This window comes from Triticum aestivum, chromosome 1B (genome assembly GCF_018294505.1).
Source record: "Triticum aestivum cultivar Chinese Spring chromosome 1B, IWGSC CS RefSeq v2.1, whole genome shotgun sequence".
Classification (NCBI taxonomy): domain Eukaryota; kingdom Viridiplantae; phylum Streptophyta; class Magnoliopsida; order Poales; family Poaceae; genus Triticum; species Triticum aestivum.
The window spans coordinates 222,335,887-222,347,956 of NC_057795.1; the positions used below are offsets into that span (position 1 = coordinate 222,335,887).

Genomic DNA, 12,070 nt, shown 5'->3' on the forward strand with positions numbered 1-12,070 from the left:
AGGGCTCAACGGAAGTGATAGGTGTGTCAAGAAGTGAGGAAAGAGATATCATCCACCGAAAAGGTCAAGGAAGATGGACGCGGATAGAAGGAACGAGACTCATCAAGAGTCACATCCCGAGAAATACGCATCCAAACGATAGCCTAAGAAGGCACAGTCAACAGACTGAGCTGTCAGTTTGGTGCGTTCACGAGGGGCAAGAACATAGCAAACACAACCAAACAAACGAAGCGTCGAATAATCGGGAGAACAATAAAAAAGACACTCGAAAGGAATGCCACCCTGGAAAGCAGTGGATGGCTGAAGATTGATGAGATAGGTGGAAGTGGAGACAACCTCAGCCCAAAAGTGAGGCGGAAGAGAGGTGTTGGTCATCAATGCACGGGCCGTCTCAACAAGGTGACGATGCTTGCGCTCAACCACACCATTTTAAGCATGAGCACGAGGACAAGAGAATTGAGCAAGAGTACCCTGCTCAACAAGGACTCCATGCAACAACTTGGAGATATTCTCTCCAGTAGAGTCAGCATGGAACACATGAATAGGCGTGGAGAACTGAGTGTGAACCATGAGATAAGACCTCACTACGAGAAAACATAAAATATATTCAAGTGTGTCAAGAGAAGTCATCTATAAAGATAATATAGTAGTGATGACCTCCCTTCGAGGCAAAGGGAGCTGGACCCCAAACATCAGAGTGAACAATGTCGAAAGGACGCTGAGATAGAGTCTCGCTATGAGGATAAGGTAATTGGACCTGTTTACCAAGCCGACAACCCTGAAAGTCTAGAGACACACTACTGGAGATGGATCCAAGAAGACCACGTCGAACTAATGATGAAAGACGAGAGCCACACAAGTGACCAAGGCGATGATGCCACTACTGAAAAGAGCTGGTAGACAAGGCAACTGAAGCGGAAAGACTGGCGGTGATGGCAGGGGTGGGAAGGTGAAGCCAGTCAAGCTCCTAGAGATCCCAAGTCATGGCGTCTAGGGCCAGCACCAAGTAGAGCACCAGTGTGACGATCCAAAACTGAACATGAGTCAAAGTCAAGAATGACCCTACAACCAGAGTCAACAATCTGGCCACCAGAAATGAGCTGCATGGTAAGTCGAGGAACATGATGAACATGAAAAGCTGGAGTGTTAAGAATGCCTCGGCCATTAACCGGGAGGGAAGGTACCATCAGCAGTAAGAACATGAACAGCAGTAAGAACATGGACATGAGAAGCAAGAGGTTGAATAGAGGACAAAGTGGATGAATCATGAGTCATATGAAAAGATGCTCCAGTATCAAGAATCCATGGAGATGTACCTGCCTGTGTAGAAGGTGGTCCCACAATGCCAAATAGTCGGTAGCAGAAACCAGTTGGTGAACAAGCAGAGGATGCGGCTAGCAAGCATCGAAGTCGTGTAATCTCCTGCTCAGTCAGGGGCTCAATTGAAGAGGTAGACATAGATGCACCCGACAAGGAAGTGCCGGAGGCAATAAGCAAGTCACGAAGTCGCAAAATTTCCTGCTCAGTGAAGGACACAACTGGAGTAGTTAACATAGCAGCATCGAAAAAGGAACGGCCACCACCAGCTGTGGAAGCTGCTAGAGGCGATGTAGCATGACCGATATCATCTGCAGAGGCTGGTGGTGGAGACAAGGTCACATGCAGACAATCACCATGCGTCGAGGGAAGGCGCGTGTGCGAGGCGTAGTCGATGGAGCCATCAGCACTATCGGTGAAAGTCGCGAGAGGAGCCGGTGTAGAGTGACAATCGCCGGTGAAAGTAGCGAGAGGAGTTGGTGTAGAGTGACAATCACCATGCGGAGGTCATGAGAGAAGTTGTTGTAAATCGACCAGCACAGCCTGCGTAAAACGCCGAAGGGATGACATCACAGGCGGATGAGCACCAAGCACCGAGGAAAAGCGCATGTGCGAGATGTGGTCAGTGTAGGGAACACCCTTGAACATCACAGAAGGACAAGCCGGAGGCACCTTTTTTTTTCTCCTTTTTTTTTACAAGAGGACAACCAGCCGCATCAGCCCCAATAGAAGTGGCCGGCGGCTTGATTCAATAGAAGGTGCAACCAGCAGTGCCTTTGATCAGCAGGCAAGACTGGAGCTAGCAAATCAGCAGCCGCTGATTGCTGGGCGCAGGAGGCCAGCGATCATCACGGCTTTGGCAGGTCGCGGCTGTGGCTTGAGGCTGATGGAGACTTGGACGGGATCTAGCAGCCGTTGACCTGAGCGGCTGCACCAACGGGCCGGAGCAGGAGGCAGGACCGAGCTGCTTGATGTAATGTGCGGGCAGCACTCCAGCGGCGGACACGTGGGATGAAGCAGCCGACCTGGGGCGTTGATCTGCAGGGGACGGAGCAGAGAGGCGTTGGAGGTAGACGGGAGAGAGGCGAGCGGGGCAAGAAGCAGTAGCGGGCGTGGGAAATCTGGCGGCAACGGGAGATAGAGAAAACAACAGCCGCCACAGAGGATGGCGGCGACGCGGCGGTGGATCAATAGCACAAGTTGCAGCGTGCGAAAAAGTTGACCTAGCTCTAATACCATGTTAGGAATATGCAACTTGTATTCCCATGGGCCATAGGCCAGTATATATACATGTACAGGTGCAGGAAATATGCAGAAAACCCCTTATACAATGGGGTAAATACAAAAGCCTACATGGCTATATATATATATAGTATACTAACAGTAATAACTTCTACAGTTCTTTTACTTAACTCTGATAAGTATTCGCGTACCCAAATTTTATTTTACAGGAATCAGGAGATCAAAAGTGCAAGTGTCCAGCTGGTTTCCGAGGGGACGGTGTTAAAAAATGTCATGGTACTCTTTAGCCTTACCCCCCATTCCACACCACCCACCCGATCACACACACAAAAATTAGGAAATTACCGCTGACCTGCATCTCAGAATAAGTGATGTTCTACCAATGGTCCTGTACTGCACTGATCGTCTTTTCGCTCTGAATTTTATTCTCTAGATAATCTCTCTTCTCTCTCGCACATACAAATGATTCTCTTTTTTCTATAACAAAAATGGGTCTTTCTTGCAGATGCAAATGACTAAACACATACTTGGAATATGGACAATTGACATGAATATTTTTCCGATTAACATTTTTTCTGCAAAAATGTTATATATTTTGTGAAAAAAGGCAGTAAAAAATGACTTCACACATACTTGGAATATGGACAATTGACATGAATATTTTTCCGATTAACAAGTTTTCTGCAAAAACGTTATATATTTTGTGAAAAAAGGCAGTAAAAAATTAGTGCAATGCAGCAGGTACAATAGTTCTTAAACTGCTGCTTGTCATTTACCTTTGCAGATATTGACGAGTGCAAGGAGAGAAAAGCTTGCCAGTGTCCTGAATGCAGCTGCAGAGATACATGGGGTGGCTATGATTGTACTTGTAGTGGCGACCTTTTGTACATCAAGGAGCACGACACTTGCATAAGTAATTTTAGACTTTGATTATGTAACAAATATCTATCATTTTTTGTACATATCACTTAATCTTGTATGGTTAATCTGTAGGTAAGACAACAGTTCAGGCTAAAGCAGCATGGGCTGCTGTGTGGGGGATCTTGGTAGCCTTGGTTATTGTGGCGGCAGGAAGCTATGTGGTATACAAATACAGATTAAGGGTAAGCTAGCTGGTGCAGAATATTATCTTCATTCATATAGTTTTTATTTGTAAACCTAGTGTATATGTGGATTGCCTAGCCCTTTCCATCAGTTCGGACTTTTGGTTGCGTTGGCTAGTGCATGAAGCTTAACATGTTATGGGAGCCTAAGGTCTTGAGTTCAAGTCCTAGTTGGCTAGTGCATGAAGCTTAACATGGTATCAGGGCCTAAGGTCTTGAGTTCAAGTTTTGGATTTCACAATACATCCAAAAATTGATGCTGCCCCCCTCGGTGTCCACGTATAGGCCTCTTGAGCCATACCTCTGAGTCTATTCACGTGTTAATTTCCCACGTCACACGTGAGAGGGGGTATTGAAGTGTGTATGTGGATTGCCTATCCCTTTCCATCAGTTCGGACTTTTGGTTGCGTTGGCTAGTGCATGAAGCGTAACAGGCCGTATTCTTGATGGAGTCCGGATCAGGTTTGGAGAGACTAGAGTTGACAAACTTTGGAGTCTTTCGGGTTTCCGATTCCGGCTTCACGCCTTACTCCTTCATCTTCCTCGTCTTCTCATCCTCATCTTGGACCTGGCCCAACAAACCTAATCACACATAGGATTCCACTTTGAGGTAGTAGCCAAGTCTCATTCAAGGTATATGGAGCTCAAAGAGGAGTGAAGTCATCTCAGTTTGGATGGCTCGTGCACGTGTCCTTTTCATGGGTCCACTTGGGCTTGGCGGTGTGTCCATGGTGATGTCGGTGGCTGTTGCGCTTGCCTTGGACCAAATGTGAAACAGAGTTCGGAGGACTTGGGATTCACAATCCTCAGTTCCTGAATGAGGCACATATGATCAGATGGAGCTAGCAGGGTTGCGTCGGGGAGCCGAGGGCGTGGTCAGGACTGCAAGTGCCGATTAGCAAAGAGCCACAACCCTCTTCTTGGCGGCTACCCAATGCATGGTGTATGTAGGAGATATATCATAGTTTTGGCACGAGCAGTATTAATGGGCGAAGTGCCCATGACATTGCACCAACACTGTTCTCCTTTGCTAAAGCGTGTGGTGCGACAAGAAGATCAGTGGCCAGGCTTTGGCTAATCACAGGTAAATCATGGATATTAGGTGTGACGACCGAAGAACCCTAGGGAGGGGATCGATCGCACGGGAGGGGAGATCGGGATGAGGGAGGAAGCAGGTAGGTGAGTAGCAGAGGAGGAAGGGGATGAGAGAGTTCAGATCGTATTTCATTTCCTGTCTGTGTTGTTTGCGGTCACCGCTTAAGTACAAGTCCACATCCAACACACGCTGGCCACAAGCGGCCCACTACACCCACTAGGCTCCGGCCCATGTGCTCTCATCCCCTATCTAGTCCATCGATGCACTCGCATCAGGTGTGAGATTCGCCCCTCCTTGAGCGGAAGCGTCGTCTTCATCCCACCAAGGAGCCATCGGGTATCGGTGACGCAACACGGTGTAGTCTTCCCAGGTTGCAGAGTCTGGCGACAGCGAAGACCACTGGCTTGAACCTGCAGCACCGAGGAGTTACCTTTCTTGATGAGGTGACGGGCGAGGATGGTCATCGGCTGCAGTGGAGCAGCAGTGAGGTCTGGAGTGCGTGGTAGCTCGGAGAAGACCGGAGAGTAGTCTGGCGTGAACGGCTTGAGCTGGGACACATGAAAGACCGGATGGATGCGGCTGTCCTCCAGAAGTTCCAGCTTGTACGCCATGGTGCCGATGTGCTGCTCGACGGTGAATGGCCCAAAGAACTTGTATGCCAACTTGGGACAGGGGCGGTTGGCGACAGTTGATTGAATGTAGGGTTGAAGCTTGAGCAGAACCTGTTCTCCCACTTGGAAGGAACGCTCCGAGTGGTGCTTGTCTGCCTTCTGTTTGCACTGATTCTGCGCGCGCGAGCTGGGCACGCAGCCTTGTGTTGTGTGTCGCCCAGTCCAACTCTGTTCCCGCATCTTCAGGTAAGTTGGTGGCCAGGGCAGGCAAACCTCCCAAGTTGGGTTCCTTTCCATATAAGGCTTGAAATGGTGAAGTATTGAGTGAGGAGTGGTAGGTTGTGTTGTACCAGAACTCCGCGGTTGACAGCCACTTGCGCCATTGCTTCGGTGTCTCGTGGACGGCGCAACGAAGATACATTTCAAGGCACTGGTTCACCCTCTCACTTTGCCCATCGGTCTGAGGATGGTAGGCCGTGGAGTAGCTCAATTTTGTACCAGCAGCATCAAGCATTGCCCGCCACATTTTGCTGGTGAAAACACTATCCCTGTCAGAGATGATGGAATGGGGCACTTCGTGCAACTTGATGATGTCCCAGAAAGCACGCGCGACAGAAGTAGCAGTGTACGGGTGACGGAGTGGCACAAAGTGCGCGTACTTGGTGAACCGGTCGACGACGACCATGATCACCTTGTATCCATCGGATGCCGGTAGGCCGCCGATGAAGTCCATCGTCAAATCCTGCCACGGCTGTGTGGGTATTGGTAGTGGCCGAAGCAGACCTGGGGTCCGGATATGTTCAGATTTCGCATGTTGACAAACTGCACACTGTCTCACAAAATCCTCCACAGCTGACAGGTGGTTTGAGGCCACGCCAAGTGAAATGTTTCTTGAGGCGTTGATAGGTGGCCATGACTCCTGAATGTCCTCGCACTGCGCTCGCGTGGAACGCACTAATCAGCATAGTCTGCAGGGCAGTGTTTGCTCCGATCCATAGTCTGCCATGATGGCGAATCACGCCGTGCTGTAGCTCATAACCTTGGTCGTCTGGACTGCAAAGGGCCAATCGCTGCAACATGGCTTGTGCCTTAGTATCCGTCTCATATGAGTTAGCGACCTCTTGAAGCCATTGGGGTTGACAGACGGACAGTGCTTCGACTGCTTCGACGGACAGTAAGTGACCAACGCGAGACAAGGCATATGCCGCGCCGTTGTCTTGGCCCCGGCAATATTTGAAGGAGAACTGTAACCCCACCATCTTTGACATAGCCTTGCGCTGAAGCTCTGTTTCCAACTGTTGATCCCCCAAGCTACACAAACTTTTGTGATTGGTGACAATGACAAAGGGGGCTCTCTGCAGATAGGCACGCCATTTATCAATGGCCATGATGACAGCGAGAAACTCTTTCTTGTAGATTGATAGCCGCTGATTGTGGACCCCCAACGCCTTGCTGAGATAGGCCACCGGGTGACCATCTTCGACTAACACCGCGCCTACCCCGGTGTCACAAGCATCTGTTTCGGTGGAAAATGGACGCGAAAAATCCGGCAGTGCCAAGACCGGGGCATTGATCATAGCTTGCTTGAGTAGGTCGAAGGCGACTTGGGCTTGTTCAGACCAGAGGAATCCTTTCTTGGTGAGCATCTGAGTGAGGGGCTTGGCGATGATCCCATATCTTGGAACGAACTTGCGATAGTAGCCAGTGAGACCGAGTAATCCCTGCAGCTCCGTGGCATTTGTTCGGTGTGGGCCACGAACACATGGCGCTGGTCTTGCTGGCATCCGTTGCCACACCCTCCTTGGAGATCACATGTTCGAGGTATTCAATGCGAGGCTGGGCAAATGAACACTTGGATTCCTTGGCGTACAATTGATGTTGTCGCAAGATGGTCAACACCGTGCGCAAGTGCTCGACATGTTCCTGCAAGGTATGGCTGAACACAAGAATGTCATCTAGAAAACTTATGACATACATACGGCTCGGGCCAGAGAGTACTGCATTCATGACGCATTGGAAGGTTGGAGGTCCATTGGTGACTCCGAACGGCATCACGCGGAACTCGAAGTGCCCGCGACGAGTTTTGAAGGCCGTTTTTTCTTCATCACCTTCTCGCATGCGGACCTGATGATAACCCGAACGCAAATCAATCTTGGAGCCACACCCGCCAATTCATCCAGGAGCTCATCAATGACCGGAAGGGGAAATTTGTTCTTGATGGTGACTGCGTTCAATCTTCGATAATCCACGCAAAATCGCCATGATCCATCCTTTTTCTTGACCAAGAGGACCGGCGCAGCATACGGGCTCATGCTATGGGTGATGAGACCCTTGCGGAGCATTTCAGCAACCTGTCGCTCGATTTCATCTTTTTGCAGTGGCGAGTACCGGTATGGTCTGCAGTTGATTGGTGCTGTTCCCGGTTCCAGGGTGATGGCGTGATCGTATTGTCGACGAGGAGGTAATGAGGTTGGCTCCTCAAAGACATCACGAAAGTCTGTCAGTACCCGTTGGATTATCGGGGGAATTGGTTCCTCTTGGGTTGATGAGGGGGCCTGAATCTCCAACAGGCCGCGCCCCGGATTTCGTTTGCCTCCTGCAATTGCCAAAGCGTAGCAGCATCCATTGCGGCTAGTGTAGGCTGCTCCTCCGTGCGCACGCAGCTGTACCGTGGCTCCCTCCTTGACGAATTCCATCGATTTCAGATTCCAATCACACTTCATTGGGCTATGCTGAGCAAGCCAGTCAACTCCCAGGACGGCATCATACACGCCCAACTCCAACAGGCACATATCGGTAGCAAATTCATGACCCTGAATGGTCCAACGGAGCTGGGGTGCCATGGCTGTGCAGGTCAACCGTTGGCCGTTGGCGACGCAAACAGCCACTGTCGGAATCTTGGTTGTCGGAGCTTGAACACGTTCTGCAAAAGCTCTGCAAAAGCCGTGCTGACGAAACTGTGTGTACTGCCGGAGTCTACGAGCAACAACATGGTCTGTCCGCCCACAGTAGCGCGAAGCCTGATGGTTTCTGCCGCTTCCGTGCCCTCCGCAGCGTGCGCCGACAGGAGGCAGCACGCGGCGTCAGCCCCCACTGGTTCGTCCAACAATTCTAGAGCACGCACGGCATCATCTGACAGGACCTCTCCATACTCCCCAACCTCAATGGTAAGTAACTGAGCTGATCGCTTGCACTGATGCTCCCTGGAGTACTTCTCGCCGCAGCGAAAACACAGGGCATGTTGGCGTCTGTAATCCCGTAACTGCCGCTCTCTGCCGAAGTCATCTGTCGCTGGTTTGGCTGCTGCGATCGGTTTCGGTGGGTTCCCCGCTGGCAAAATGGTTGCTGCTGCCGGTGGGCGTCCCTGCGTTGGTGCAGAGTAGGGCAGTGGAGGCGGTTGACCGGCCGGCAATGGTCGTGACTTTGGGTGCAGATTCGCGAGCTCCTCTTCCTGAATTCTTGCAAAAACTGTGGCCTGGGTGATGCTGTTGGGTGCTTGAAGGCGTACAGCAGCGCGGAGCTCATCCTTGAGTCCCAGCAGAAATTGTGTAACAAAGAATTTGGGACTCAGGGTTGTATCCAGGGCCAGTAAATTGTACATGAGAACCTCGAATTGCTGTCTGTACTCGATCACGCTCCCAGTCTGCCGCAGTTGCAAGAGACTGTGCATCAGGGACTCAAGTTCCTCCGGTCCAAACTCCTCCTCAATTGCTCGCCGGAACATGTCCCAGCGGAGAATCGGGTTCTGCTGCCGAAATGCCCGTAACCAGAGGGCGGCATGCCCCTCCACATAGAGTGCTGCTGTGATCACCCAGTTGTGTTCCGGCACGCGGTAGAGCTTGAAATATGCCAGGCATCGATCCAGCCAGACGCGCGGGTATTCCCCATCGAAGCGAGGGAAATTGTGTTTGGGTGGCTTGGTGAAGTAATCCTCTCGTGGTTGGTGATGAGTGCGCTCCGGTGGTGGTGTCTGCTCTGGTACTGAAAGCAGCGGCAGTCCGTCGTTGGCCAGGCGTGTGCGCGGCTGGCCTCCAGCTAGCGTCTGCGGATGTGCGGATGTGGCAGCGCGCTCGGGGGCGGGGCGCCGCGCAGCTCGGGTGGCGGCGGCGGTGGTGGTGGCGCCTTATGCTGAGGTGCATCCTTGGGCGGCGGCGTATGGAGCACGGTCGCGGCCGGGTCGTCGACGTCAGATATGGCGGAGAGGGCCGACGAGTGTGAAGAGGCCCCCCTACGGACGTCGTCGACCTCTGCTTGGGTGAGTCCGATTTGCTTGGAGAGGCTTTTGAGCTCGTGGGAGACCTGACTGTTGAAGGCGGCTTGCACCTCGGCGCGCTTCCCCGCCTCCGCCTTCTCATCGAAGCGCTCGAGCAACTTCTCCATGAGGGCCGAGAGGTTGGATGTTTGATTCTCCATCGCGGCCAGGAGATGCCGCGTCTGTGCAGAAGCCTTGGACGGCGCACTTCACACTTCACACTTTTATCTTAACGAAAACAACATGCAACTGAAGTTGCTTGTTCTTGAAAAGAAAGTTCTATCCTAGTTGCTGTTGTACCAAGAGTGGTTGAAATTTTATGTAATATGACAACTTCCATGTGGTTAATATTTTCCCACATTATCTGCAAAGAAAACTACTCCCTCCGTCCATATTATGTGTCGCTGATTTAGTTCAAAGTTGTACTAATCACCGACACTTATGATGGAACGCAGGGAGTAGAAGGGTAACAAATGACCACATTCCGCTGTAGCTTATGCTTATGGTTTTGAAAAGCCGATATCACCAAATCCCTATTATGATGTTGAGTTTCAGCAATACTGTAAATATGTTTTAACTAAGGCTTCTTGTCCTTAGCTTCATTGACAGATGTCTAATTCTACATAGTTGTTTTGTGTTGTTTTTTCAGGCATACATGGACTCTGAGATTAGAGCTATCATGGCACAGTACATGCCACTGGACAATCAAGGAGAGGTCCCATATGATTCACACGAAGATCATCCACTTGCTCACTAACTGAACCTGTACAACTAACATAGGCAGAAATGTGGTTTGAACAGCGTTGAAATATACAGAATGCATACCAAGGTGAATGGCAGCATGATTTTAGAGTCTGACATGAATGTGAGACTCACGTACAAATTTATCTACAGTACTTTCACCTTAGAGGTCACGGCAACTCCATCTCCGGTAATATTAACAGATTCTATAATGAGCAAACGTTCGCTCAGCTCGTCCCTGGCGCGACCCAACCACAACATGTGGGGTAGTTAGTTGCATACATGCATGTGATGATGCTGTTAAGCAACGCATCCTTTTGGATTCAGTTAGTGCTGCCTATTATGATCATTATAGTTTAGTGCTACTCCCTCCGTTCAGAATTACTCGTCCAAGAAATGAATGTATCTAGATGTATTTTAATTGTAGATACATCCATTTTTATCCATTTTTGTGACGAGTAATTTCGAACGGAGGGAATAGAATGTAGAAGGTCTAGAGACCTTTCTCTTAATTATCCACCATCTTTTGATCTGTAACTGAAGCTGTACTTGATGTATATAAACTGAGCAATACTAGTGCAAACTATTATGGCAATCCCATCTAGCTGACTTGTATACATAGCAAAAAAGATCCTATCCCCATGGCCGGCACCGCCGGCTCCAGCTCTTCAGCTCCGATCTCTGTCATGTCACTTGCCAATCTCATAACGATCCATCTCACGCGGGATAGCTTCTTGCTAAGACCCAGGCCGTTCCTGCCCTCGCCGCAAACGGCCTGTACGGCTATGTCGCCGGCACCGTGGAAGCACCACCGCACACCATCATACCATCATGCAAGGAACTGGAAAGGCGGCTATCGAGGTGGCCAACCCGGAGTTCCTTCACTGGTACCAGCAAGACCAGCTTGTGATGGTTGCTCTCCTAGGATCCATGACTGAGGATATTCTTGGTCAGATGACACAGTTGACGACCTCTACTGCTGTTTGGACTGCTCTCCATGACATGTTTGCATCACAAAATCGAGCTCGTGTTATGCAATTGAGGTACCAGCTCTCTATCTAGAGAAGAACGACCTCTCCGCGTCGGAATACTATCGCAAGATTTAGGGGTTTGCTGATGACGAGGTGCTTGGGTACATGCTTGCTGGGCTGGGCTCCGAGTTCGAGCCTCTTGTCGTGTCGATCACGGCACGTGATGACCCCGTGAGCCTCAACAGCTTTTATGCATTTCTTCTCAGCGCTGAAATTCGTCTTGAGCAGCAAAACTCAACTGGAGAGATCCATCCCTCCGCGAACGCTGCAGCACGTGGCAATGGTGCACATGGCGGGCAAGGCGGACAAGCTCGTGGTTGTGGTGGGCGTGGTCGCGGCAATGGGCGCTCCAACCTGAAGTGTCAGGTGTGTGGCAAGTTCGGCCATGACGCGCTCCACTGTCGCAATTGCTTCAACCACACGTACCAGCCGGAGGAGCACCGCGAGCGCTCCGACAACGTCGCCAACACCGGCTCCTACTCCGTGGACATGGACTGGTACGTGGACACCGGTGCCACCGACCACCTGGCGAACGATCTCGACCATCTCACCGTCCATGAGCGCTACGGTGGCAAGGACAAGGTGCACGTCGCCAATGTGGCAGGTTATTCTATCTCACATGTTGGTCACTCCACTATTTCCGGCTCATCCAAACCTCTTTATCTTCGCAACATTTT

General features: G+C 50.7%; 1 protein-coding gene across 3 annotated transcripts in view; it reads left to right on the plus strand.

The window, feature by feature from the left end:
* Positions 1-10,535, plus strand: part of LOC123116927 (vacuolar-sorting receptor 1) — a 47,182-nt gene extending 36,647 nt beyond the window's left edge. Inside the window, exons 9-12 of one of the 3 annotated variants that reach the window (XM_044537797.1) lie at positions 2,769-2,835; positions 3,344-3,472; positions 3,553-3,662; positions 10,271-10,535. In XM_044537797.1, the coding sequence (XP_044393732.1) occupies positions 2,769-2,835; positions 3,344-3,472; positions 3,553-3,662; positions 10,271-10,378 (414 nt within the window). In that variant the 3' untranslated portion in view covers positions 10,379-10,535. The remainder of the gene's footprint in view (positions 1-2,768; positions 2,836-3,343; positions 3,473-3,552; positions 3,663-10,270) is intronic. The other 2 variants (XR_006457242.1, XM_044537804.1) reach the window with 2 other exon arrangements.
* Positions 10,536-12,070: the final 1,535 nt, after the last annotated feature.